At 47.5% G+C, this 12680-nt stretch overlaps 1 protein-coding gene across 1 annotated transcript in view; it reads right to left on the minus strand.

Moving 5' to 3' along the window:
• Positions 1-8760, minus strand: part of si:dkeyp-72a4.1 (uncharacterized protein LOC100148058 homolog) — a gene marked incomplete at its 3' end in the record, with an annotated part of 44509 nt that extends 35749 nt beyond the window's left edge. The window contains exon 1 of the mRNA XM_046317646.1: positions 8658-8760. Within this exon, the coding sequence (XP_046173602.1) occupies positions 8658-8697 (40 nt within the window). The remainder of the gene's footprint in view (positions 1-8657) is intronic.
• Positions 8761-12680: the final 3920 nt, after the last annotated feature.

Consider the following 12680-nt stretch of genomic DNA (forward strand, 5'->3'; position numbering starts at 1 on the left):
TCTCGCTCTCTCTTCTCTCTATCGCTCCGTTCCTGCTCCCAGCTGTTCCTATTCCCCTAATCATCATTTAGTCTTCCCACACCTGTTCCCGATCCTTTCCCCTGATTAGAGTCCCTATTTATTCCTTTGTGTTCCGTTCCTGTCCCGTCGGTTCCTTGTATTAGTATTCACCATGCTGTGATTGCGCTTTCGCCCCTGTCCTGTCGTGTTTTTGCTGTGATTGTGTATCGCCCCTGTCCTGTCGTGTTTTTTGCCTTCATCAGATGCTGCGTGTGAGCAGGTGTCTCTGTCGACTACGGCCTGCGCCTACCCGAAGCGACCTGCAGTCTGTGGCCGCTTCTCCAGTTATTTCCCTCTACAAGACTAGAGGATTTCTGTTATTCCCTGTTTGGACTTAAATAAACTCTGTTTCTGTTAAGTCGCTTTTGGGTCCTCTTTCACCTGCATGACAGAAGGAACCGACCAAGGAATGGACCCAGCGACTTCAGACGCTCGTTACACTGCCGTCAAGATCCAAGGAGCCATGCTCGGCAGACACGAGCAGGAATTGTCTGCTGCTCGCCATGCCGTGGAGAACCTGGCCGCTCAGGTTTCCGACCTCTCTGGACAGTTCCAGAGTCTACGTCTCGTGCCACCTGTTACTTCCTGGCCTGCCGAGCCTCCAGAACCTAGGGTTAATAACCCACCTTGCTACTCCGGGCAGCCCACTGAGTGCCGCTCCTTTCTCACGCAGTGTGAGATTGTGTTCTCTCTCCAACCCAACACATACTCTAGAGAGAGAGCTCGGGTTGCTTACGCCATTTCACTCCTTACTGGCCGGGCTCGAGAATGGGGCACAGCTATCTGGGAGGCAAGGGCTGATTGCTCTAACAAGTTCCAGAACTTTAAAGAGGAGATGATTCGGGTTTTTGACCGTTCAGTTTTTGGTAGGGAGGCTTCTAGGGCCCTGGCTTCCTTATGCCAAGGTGAACGGTCCATAACGGATTATTCTATTGAGTTTCGCACTCTTGCTGCCTCTAGTGAGTGGAACGAGCCGGCGCTGCTCGCTCGTTTTCTGGAGGGACTCCACGCAGTGGTTAAGGATGAGATTCTCTCCCGGGAGGTTCCTTCAGATGTGGACTCTTTGATTGCTCTCGCCATCCGCATAGAACGACGGGTAGATCTTCGTCACCGGGCTCGTGGAAGAGAGCTCGCATCAACGGTGTTTCCCTGCTCCGCATCGCAACCATCTCCCTCCTCTGGCTTTGAGACTGAGCCCATGCAGCTGGGAGGGATTCGCATCTCGACTAAGGAGAGGGAACGGAGGATCACCAACCGCCTGTGCCTCTATTGTGGAGTTGCTGGACATTTTGTTAATTCATGTCCAGTAAGAGGCCAGAGCCCATCAGTAAGCGGAGGGCTACTGGTGAGCGCTACTACTCAGGTCTCTTCATCTAGATCTTGTACTACTATGTCGGTCCATCTACGCTGGACCGGTTCGGGTGCTACATGCAGTGCCTTGATTGACTCTGGGGCTGAGGGTTGTTTCATGGACGAAGCATGGGTTCGGAAACATAACATTCCTTTCAGACCGTTAGACAAGCCTACGCCCATGTTTGCCTTAGATGGTAGTCATCTTCCCAGTATCAAATTTGAGACACTACCTTTAACCCTCACAGTATCTGGTAACCACAGTGAGACTATTTCTTTTTGATTTTCCGTTCACCGTTTACACCTGTTGTTTTGGGTCATCCCTGGCTAGTATGTCATAATCCTTCTATTAATTGGTCTAGTAATTCTATCCTATCCTGGAACGTTTCTTGTCATGTGAAGTGTTTAATGTCTGCCATCCCTCCCGCTTTCTTCTGTCCCTACTTCTCAGGAGGAACCTGGCGATTTGACAGGAGTGCCGGAGGAATATCATGATCTGCGCACGGTCTTCAGTCGGTCCCGAGCCAACTCCCTTCCTCCTCACCGGTCGTATGATTGTAGTATTGATCTCCTTCCGGGGACCACTCCTCCTCGAGGTAGACTATACTCTCTGTCGGCTCCCGAACGTAAGGCTCTCGAGGATTATTTGTCTGTGTCTCTTGACGCCGGTACCATAGTGCCTTCTTCTTCTCCGGCCGGGGCGGGGTTCTTTTTTGTTAAGAAGAAGGACGGTACTCTGCGCCCCTGCGTGGATTATCGAGGGCTGAATGACATAACGGTTAAGAATCGTTATCCGCTTCCCTTATGTCATCAGCCTTCGAGATTCTGCAGGGAGCCAGGTGCTTTACTAAGTTGGACCTTCGTAACGCTTACCATCTCGTGCGCATCAGAGAGGGGGACGAGTGGAAAACGGCGTTTAACACTCCGTTAGGGCATTTTGAGTACCGGGTTCTGCCGTTCGGTCTCGCCAATGCGCCAGCTGTTTTTCAGGCATTAGTTAATGATGTTCTGAGAGACATGCTGAACATTTTTGTTTTTGTCTATCTTGACGATATCCTGATTTTTTCTCCGTCACTCGAGATTCATGTTCAGCACGTTCGACGTGTTCTACAGCGCCTTTTAGAGAATTGTCTCTACGTAAAGGCTGAGAAGTGCTCTTTTCATGTCTCCTCCGTTACTTTTCTCGGTTCCGTTATTTCCGCTGAAGGCATTCAGATGGATTCCGCTAAGGTCCAAGCTGTCAGTGATTGGCCCGCTCCAAGGTCACGTGTCGAGTTGCAGCGCTTTTTAGGTTTCGCTAATTTCTATCGGCGTTTCATTCGTAATTTCGGTCAAGTTGCTGCCCCTCTCACAGCTCTTACTTCTGTCAAGACGTGTTTTAAGTGGTCCGGTTCCGCCCAGGGAGCTTTTGATCTTCTAAAAGAACGTTTTACGTCCGCTCCTATCCTCGTTACTCCTGACGTCACTAGACAATTCATTGTCGAGGTTGACGCTTCAGAGGTAGGCGTGGGAGCCATTCTATCCCAGCGCTTCCAGTCTGACGATAAGGTTCATCCTTGCGCTTATTTTTCTCATCGCCTGTCGCCATCTGAGCGCAACTATGATGTGGGTAACCGTGAACTGCTCGCCATCCGCTTAGCCCTAGGCGAATGGCGACAGTGGTTGGAGGGGGCGACCGTTCCTTTGTCGTTTGGACAGACCATAAGAACCTTGAGTACATCCGTTCTGCCAAACGACTTAATGCCCGTCAAGCTCGTTGGGCGTTGTTTTTCGCTCGTTTCGAGTTTGTGATTTCTTACCGTCCGGGTAGCAAGAACACCAAGCCTGATGCCTTATCCCGTCTGTTTAGTTCTTCTGTGGCTTCTACTGATCCCGAGGGGATTCTTCCTTATGGGCGTGTTGTCGGGTTGACAGTCTGGGGAATTGAAAGACAGGTTAAGCAAGCACTCACGCACACTGCGTCGCCGCGCGCTTGTCCTAGTAACCTCCTTTTCGTTCCTGTTTCCACTCGTCTGGCTGTTCTTCAGTGGGCTCACTCTGCCAAGTTAGCTGGTCATCCCGGTGTTCGAGGCACTCTTGCGTCTATTCGCCAGCGCTTTTGGTGGCCGACTCAGGAGCGTGACACGCGCCGCTTCGTGGCTGCGTGTTCAGACTGCGCGCAGAAGAAGTCTGGTAATTTTTTTCTGCTTCTGCTCCTGGTCTTGCTGGGTCTCAGTCTGTTCCCTGCCATCGCATCTCTCCTGTTCTTGTCCCTGCCCTTGCTGTGTCTCAGTCTGTCCCTAGTTCTCATTTTTTTTTTAGAGTAGTACCCTAGTTTCCCTTTTTATCGTTTTCGTTACGGTCCTGAGGAGAGGAGTTGGGTTCTTTCTCGGGACGTGCTGGACCGTTTGATCTATGATTTCCTCCGTTGCCGCCAGTGTTCTTCCTCGAGAGCGCCAGGAGGCGCTCGGTGAGTGGGGGGTACTGTCATGTTTGTCATTTATTATCATGTCTTGTCCCTGTGCTCCCCATGCTATTCGTTTCCCTCTGCTGGTCTTATTTGGTTCTTTCCCTCCTTCTATCCCTCTCTCTCCCCTCCCTCTCTCACTCTCTCGCTCTCTCTTCTCTCTATCGTCCGCTCCTGCTCCCAGCTGTTCCTATTCCCCTAATCATCATTTAGTCTTCCCACACCTGTTCCCGATCCTTTCCCCTGATTAGAGTCCCTATTTATTCCTTTGTGATCCGTTCCTGTCCCGTCGGTTCCTTGTATTGTATTCACCATGCTGTGATTGCGTTTCGCCCCTGTCCTGTCGTGTTTTTGCTGTGATTTTTTAAAAAGAATAATGTGCAAATAATGTACAATCCGGATGTGCAAAGCTCTTAGAGACTTATCTAGAAAGACTCATCACTGTAGTCACTGCGACATGTAATTTTAACATGTGTTGACTCAGGGATGTAAATACGTATGTAAATGACATATTTCTGTATTTCATTCTTAATACATTTGCTAACATTTCCCCCAATTTTTTGTTTCACTTTGTCATTATTGGGTATTGTGTGTAACATGAGGTGAGAAAATATATTTAATCCATTTTGAATTCAGGCTGTAACAAACAAAAGGTGGAATTAAGTCAAGGGGTATGAATACTCTCTGAAGGCACTCTACATATTGCAGCTTTAATTATAACATAGTCCTAATCAAAGTATGTTGTAAACAAAATAATAAAAAGGGCTGTCTGGTAGCCTCAATAATATACAAAGATTTGTAGTTGAACAAGTCATTTCATGTATAGTATTTTTTTACTTGTCTTGAGACTTGACTTGACTTCAAACAATCTTGTGACTTGACTCAACTTGCACAACTTGGACTTGATTCAAGACTCGACCTATTCTACTTGGGACTCAACCCGAGACTTGGACCTTGTGACTCGAACAATAGTGACTTGGTCCCACCTCTGCTGGAAGGCTCTCAAGATCGCAGTACCAGAAGCTAGGACCTGTCAGCCTAGCCAGCGAGGGTGCTGGTAATCTAGGTGGAAAGAAAAATTGTTGGCGAAAGATCTAGTTCTAGTCGTGTGCTTCGCCGATGCTTAGCTGTGTACGCTGCTAAAGTAGTCCTGGCATTTAGATAGCTAGCCCTTGAGAGTTAATAGCCTAGTTATAGCAGGTCTTCATTGAAAAAGAGTCTTTGGGTCTTTATGGGCTAATCCTGGTTGAATAAAGGTGAAAACATTTATTTAAAAAATAGCTGAAGAAAATGTGCGTTCTTCGTTAGCTTGCTAGGTTAGCTTAGAGTGTGGATAACCAAATCTCAAAAGTCTCTTTCCTTTCTTCCACCTTGGTGGGAATAAGCAGCACGAAGCAGGTAGCTCAGGGCAGCAGGTAGCTCAGGGCAGCAGGTAGCTCAGGGCAGCAGGTAGCTCAGGGAAGCAGGTAGCGAAGGGCAGCAGGTAGCGAAGGGCAGCAGGTCGCTCAAGGCAGCAGGTAGCTCAGGGAAGCAGGTAGCTAAGGGCAGCAGGTAGCTAAGGGCAGCAGGTAGCCTAGTGGTTAGAACATTGGCCCAGTAACTGAAAGGTTGCTAGATTAAATCCCAGAGCTGACAAGGTAAAAATCTGTTGTTCTGCCACTTAACAAGGCAGTTAAACCACTGTTCTTAGGCAGTCATTGAAAATAAGAATTTGTTCTTATTTAAATATTCCTAGTTAAATAAAGCTTAAATAGAAAGCTAATTGGGCTGGTAGGGCGAGAGCTGTGTGGCACAAGCTGAACCAGAGACTGAGAAGCAGCTTTCGTGTGAGCTTAATCTCCTGGTTGAGAAGCTGCTGTCCTACGCTCGGTCAACCTATGAACAGTTAAGCAGGAAAGCAGAGGTCCAAGTCAATACTTGAGGAGAGTAGAGGATCTTGATCAGATCTGTGAGGAAGACAAAAGAAGTGAAGATAGGAGTGGCTTATAGCCTATGAGAAGTGGAGTGGTCCGCCATGACTGACGTTGTGCAATTGGATCTTCCTAGACTCCCCCCTAAAGTGAGAGACCAAACGGTTAATTGAAATAGAACCTATTGAAATCATAGAAATATATACTGAACAAAAATATAAATGTCAAGTGTTGGTTTCACGACCTGACAGAAAATGTCCTAGAAATATTCCATATGCACCAAAAGCTTATTTAGCAAAAAAAATGTAGTGAGCATTTCTCCTTTGCCAAGATAATCCATCCACCTGACAGGTTTGGCATATCAAGAAGCTGATTAAACAGCATGAGCATTACACAGGTGTACCTTGTGCTGGGGGACAATAAAATACCACTCTAAAATATCAAGTTTTGCCACCCAACACAATGCCACAGATGTCTCAAGTTGATGGAGCATGCAATTGACATACTGACTGCAGGAATGTCCACCAGAGCTGTTGTCAGAGAATTTGATGCTAATTTCTCTACCATAAGCTGCCTCCAACATCGTTTTAGAGAATTTGGCAGTACGTCCAAACAGACTCACAACAGCAGACCGGTCTGCTGAAACACTCTGGGCTTGGCCCATACCCTATACCCTTCCAGGCCCATGCATTGGGGCGGTAGGTAGCCTAGCGGTTAGGGCGTTGGACTAGTAACCGAAAGATTTCAAGATCGAATCCCCGAGCAGACAAGGTTGCTCTGCTCTGAATAAGGCAGTTAACCCACTGTTCCTAGGCTGTCATTGAAAATACGAATTTATTCTTAATTGACTTGCCTTGTTAAATAAATAAATAAACGGCTGTGCCAAGTCCAGTCATGAAAGTCATAGGGCCTAATGAACGTATTTCAATTGACTGATTACTTCTGGAAGCATTGTCAGCACAAATAACTATTTGTCGGGAGCTTCATGATATGGGTTTCCATGGCTGAGCAGCCACACAAGCCTAAGATCAGCATGCACAATGCCAAGCGTCGGCTGGAGTGATTTTAAGCTCTCCACCATTGGTCTATGTAGCAGTGGATATGCTATCTCTGGAGTGATGAATTAAGCTTCACCATCTGGTAGTCAGACGGACAAATCTGGGTTTGGATGCCAGAGGAAATCTACCTGCACCAATGCCCAGTTAGCCCTAGTGCCAACTGTAAAGTTTGGTGGATGAGGAATAATGGTCTGGGGTTGTTTTTCATATATCGGGCCAAGCCCCTTAGTTCCAGTGAAAAGAAACCTTAATGCTACAGAATACAACAACATTATAGACAATTCTGTGCTTCCAACCTTGTGGCAACAGTTTGGGGAAGGCCCTTTCTTGTCAGCACAAGGGAAGGCACTTTCTTGCCCACGTGCACAAAGCGAGGTCCAAGCAGAAATGGTTTGTCGAGATGGGTGTAGAAAAACTTTACTGGCCTGCAGAGTCCTGACCTCAACCCCATCGAACCCCTACCTCACTGATGCTCTTGTCACTGAATGGAAGCAAGTCCCTGCAGCAATGTTCCATCATCTAGTGGAAAGACTTCCCAGAAGAGTGTATGCTGTTATAGCAGCAAAGGGGTGACCAATTCCATATTAATGCCCATGATTTTGGAATGAACTGTTCGACGAACAGGTGTCCACATACTTTTGGTCATGTAGTGTGAAATGACCCTCTCCTGAGCTTTCTATTATTTTCAACTTGCCTACTGTTCCTGTTTACAGCAATGTACAAACATAGATCATCCCTAAGGTCTAGATTCAGGGCTACAGCTGTTCATCAGAATCATACACCCACACACAGAAGATACATGGGACATTGAGTAGAGCTGGGCTATTAAGAGCATGTTGATGGAAACACAGCGGTTGTTGTGGGTTTGAATCCTGCATGGGCCACATATTGAATATATGTCACTCTTAAAATGTCTTTGGATGAAATCATCCAATATAGGTCTATATTTTACAATATGTCCAACAGCGACCCTGGCAACACAATGTCACAATTTAGCAAACCAATCTTTCCACTTTATGCTGCATCTTACATTTCATATAATATATTTTCCCAGGGTTTCTCCCTCATGTGAAATGAACCCTTGATGAAACTTGCCCGCACACACACACACACACACACACACACACACACACACACACACACACACACACACACACACACACACACACACACACACACACACACACACACACACACACACACACACACACACACACACACACACACACACACACACACACACACACACACACACACACACACACACACACACGTGAACTCCTTCCATAATCAGCCCGAACACACAGAACCCAAAGCAACCCAGGCAGTGAAACGGAGAATCGGGAATGAGAGGGAAAGTGGTACAACGCTTAATAGGTCAGAAGAATGCTGTAGTCTACCCCATCTGTTCTACTACACCTCTCTTCTCTCCTCTCCATCTGTGCAGTGAAAGTGTGCTGTATGCTCCAGTGGTCCTCCCCCCAGCTCTAACATCTGTATCTGGCTCTGCGCTGTACTCTGCGCTCCAATGTCTCTGAGTGCTCTTATGCTATGCCACAACACCGATTCCCCTATTAGACCTAGTTACTGCTCCATGCTATGCTACTTCAGCTCATTCACTTCAGATCAGATAAATACAAGAACTATAGAGAAAGTGAGAGAATGTAATAGTGACAGTGAGACAGGGAGAGGCAGAGAGAAAGACGAGGAGAAGAGGAGAGAGAGGATATTGGACAGCAGGAAGAGAAGGAAACCAACAACAGAAGAACAGTGCAAAGCAAGAGAAGAATAGAGAGACACAAGAGAGATAGATATAAAACAGAGAATCTATACCTGACAGGGAGTCAGAAGACATGCTTTCCTGTCTCTGCATCTCTTGCTTTCCTTTGGCTCCTTTATGAGTGACTGTGTGAGAGAGAGGGAGCGTGAGCCAGCGAGCACGCCTCAAAGAGTGAGTATACGTTTGTGTGCGTGTGTGTGTGTGAGTTTTGATGACGGATTCCGCGGCGTAGCCAAGTGAGAAAGAGAAAGCGAGCGAGGGATGGATGGATAGAGGGAGAGCAAGGCTTTAATACCCCACGCTGCCTTGCTAAAGAGACCCTGGTCTCAGTGGGGACTCCCTGTTTAAATAAAGGCAAAATCTAAAATAATTAAATATAGCAAATATACCACAAACACACACAGGCACGCACTCGCGCACACATGCACACACGCACGCAAGTAAGCACATACACAAACAAGAAGGAACCATGTGTGTGGATCTGAGCGTGAGCGTGGATCTGAGGGAGGCAGCAGGAAAGAGGAGGTAGAGGAGGAGAGAGGAAGAAAGCAATCACCTTTAGTGCATGCTTAGACACTCAGGCACTGGGCCATTACTCTTCCCTCCCCCCCGCATAACCTTGTAATGCCTGCTGAATGTTAAGCCACGCCTCGCAGCACCTAACACCGCTCCCCTCTCAGACTGTGTGTTCGTGTGTGTGTGTGTGTGTTCGTGTGTGTGTGTTTGTGTGTGTGTGTGTGTTCGTGTGTGTGTGGTGCAGCCTCTGACATTAGCTACTTTTTCACCCATGTGTGTGTTTGGTATGCATGCTCACGTAGCACCGTTCCACTTGTCCAGTGTAAGCCCTTGTGTATGTGTGTTAGTGTGTATGTTTGCCTCGCTACTGTGCATGTTCACTATTCAACACCTACTGAAATTTTAATTGCTTTCCCTGACTGGGTGATGTAAGCAAATCAGGCTAAGAGTCCACTGGCTGAATGGCCTCTCAGTCCTCTCGGTGTAGACTTCATTGGCAAGCAGTAATGGATTCATATTTTCCCGAAAAGTGTTCAATATGGGGAATCATTTCAATTTATCCCGAGAATCCTGGGAAATATTGCAAAAAATAATAAGTGCCCATTTAAAGCATATCAAAACATGATATGTTCACTATGCCAGGGTTTTCTCAAAATAAGATTGTCACTGCGCCACATTGTTAGCTTGGCTGCGACACCATGTAAAGATTTCAGAGCAAGTTAAACTGATACTTAGTAAAGATAGAGTAACTTTTATCGCCAATGATGTTGTTGTGAATTGTGAAATAGGCTGTTCATAAATATAATAAACATAGTAAAAATATATATATATCTACTCTCATATTGTTTGTTGATCACACATTCTCTACTGAAGATCTCAAATAGGCAGGAATACGAGACGGACAAAATGTTGTAGCAGTATTTTAACATGTATAGGCTAAACATGCTTTGATAATGCAACCTATGAATTACATAATAAAGTTTGGCATTTTCATGTGAGACAAGCGTCAGTATTTGGGGTTTCGGTGGAATTGGGATGGTGGGAAAATAGCCTAGTGTTACGCTCGTCGTCGTAAGGAATAGTGGACCAAAGCGCTGCGTGGTAAGTGTTCATGATATTTATTGATCAAAACACTCGAACAAAATAACAAAGTCAAAAACATACAGTTCTGTTAGGCAAATAAACTACACAGAAAACAACTACCCACCAAACACAGGTGGGAAAAAGGCTACCTAAGTATGATTCTCAATCAGAGACAACAATATACAGCTGCCTCTGATTGGGAACCACACTCGGGCAAAGACAAAAAAATAGAAAACATAGAAATAAAGAAACTAGAATGCCCACCCTAGTCACACCCTGGCCTAACCAAAAAATTAATAAAAGCCTCTCTATGGCCAGGGCGTGACAGTAAGTCCCCCCTAAGGTGCGGACTCCGGCCGCAAAACCTGACTCTAAAGGAGAGGGTCCGGGTGGGAATCTCTTCACGGCGGTTGCTCCGGGACGTAGACCCCCCTCTGCCCACAGATCCCTTCTTTTTGGTGGCGGCCCTGGTGCATGGGCCTTCACTGGAGGAACCGGGCCGCAGATCGTCGCCGGAGGCTCTGGACCGGGGACCGTCGCTGCAGGCTCCGGACCGGGGACCGTCGTGGAGGCTCCGGACCGGAGACCGTCGCTGGAGGCTCCGGACCGGAGACCTTCGCTGCAGGCTCCGGACCGGGGACCGTCGTGGAGGCTCCGGACCGGAGACCGTCGCTGGAGGCTCCGGACCGGAGACCTTTGCTGCAGGCTCCGGACCGGGGACCGTCGTGGAGGCTCCGGACCGGAGACCGTCGCTGGAGGCTCCGGACCGGAGACCTTCGCTGCAGGCACCGGACCGGGGACCGTCGTGGAGGCTCCGGACCGGAGACCGTCACTGGAGGCTCCGGACCGGAGACTGTCGCTGCAGGCTCTGGACCGGAGACCGTCGCTGGAGGCTCTAGACCGGAGACAGTCGCTGCAGGCTCAGGACCGGAGACCGTCGCTGCAGGCTCTGGACCGGAGACAGTCGCTGCAAGCTCAGGACCAGAGACCGTCGCTGCAGGCTCTGGACCGGAGACAGTCGCTGCAGGCTCAGGACCGGGGACCGTCGCTGGAGGCTCCGGACCGCGGATCTACGCTGGAGGCTCCGGACCGCGGATCGACGCTGGAGGCTTCTTGCCATGGATCCTCACTGCAGGCTCCAGGCCATGGATCGTCACTGGAGGCTCCGGGCCATGGATCGTCACTGGAGGCTTCGTGCCATGGATCCTCACTGGAGGCTTCAGGCCATGGATCATCACTGGTGGCTTCGTGCCATGGAGCCGGAACAGGTCTCACCAGACTGAGGAGACGTACTGGCAGCCTAGTGAGTGGAGCTTCCACAACACGTCCTGGCTGGATACCCACTCTAGCTCGGTGAGTGTGGAGAGCTGGCACAGGACACAATGGGCTATGATGGCGCACTGGAGGCATAGTGCGTAGAGCCAGTGCCCAAAGTAAACTGCCTGTTACTCAGGTCCAGAAGCTAGAATATGCATATAATGGTAGTATTGGATAGAAAACACTCTAAAAATATGAGTATAACAGAACTGATATGGCAGGCAAAACCTGAGGAATATCCATCCGGAATCAATTTTTTGGAGGTCACCACCCATTGAAAATGCTTGTCTATGGGAACCTCAAAGGAAATCCCCACAGATTGCAGTTCCTATGGCTTCCACTAGATGTCAACAGTCTGATGTCAACAGATGTCAACAGCCTGAAAGGGTTTCAGGCTTGTTTTTTGAAAGATTTGCTCGAATTTGTAGTTTTTCAAGGTGGCTCTCATTTTGACTGTAGTCTTGTGGCGTGCGTGGATGAGGGCACGCACTTCGATATTTATCTCCGGTATTGAACACACTATTCTCCGTTTAAAATTGTATGGTTCATTTACATATTATGATATCTCAGGATTGATTAGAAATGTTTATTTGTAACTTTTGGGATTCCTTTGTATGCATTTTGAATGAGTGGAACAGGTGGATTACTGAATCAAGTGCGCCAATTAACTTCTCTAGGGTAGGGGGCAGCATTCGGAATTTGATGACAAGCATGCCCAAATTAAACTGCCTGCTACTCAAGCCCAGAAGATAGGATGTGCATATACTTGGTGGATTTGGATAGAAAACACTCTAAAGGTTCCAAAACTGTTAAAATAGTGTCTGTGAATATAACAAAACTGATTTGGCAGGCGGAAACCAATGCCATTACAGTCTCCATTGACTTAGGACTCAAATTGCCGTTCCTATGCCTTCCACTAGATGTCAACAGTCTTTGGAAATTGTTTCAGGCTTGTATTCTGAAAAATGAGGGAATAAGAGCAGTCTGAATGAGTGGACCCTGCAGTGTTACATAGCTTTTTCATGCGCACGACCGAGAGAGTGCCTTTCTTGTTTACCTTTTATATTGACAACGTTATTGTCCGGTTGAAATATTATCGATTATTTCGGCTAAACACAATCTGAGGGTTGAATATAAACATTGTTTGACATGTTTCTACG

This window comes from Oncorhynchus gorbuscha, linkage group LG20 (genome assembly GCF_021184085.1).
Source record: "Oncorhynchus gorbuscha isolate QuinsamMale2020 ecotype Even-year linkage group LG20, OgorEven_v1.0, whole genome shotgun sequence".
NCBI classification, from domain to species: Eukaryota; Metazoa; Chordata; class Actinopteri; order Salmoniformes; family Salmonidae; genus Oncorhynchus; species Oncorhynchus gorbuscha.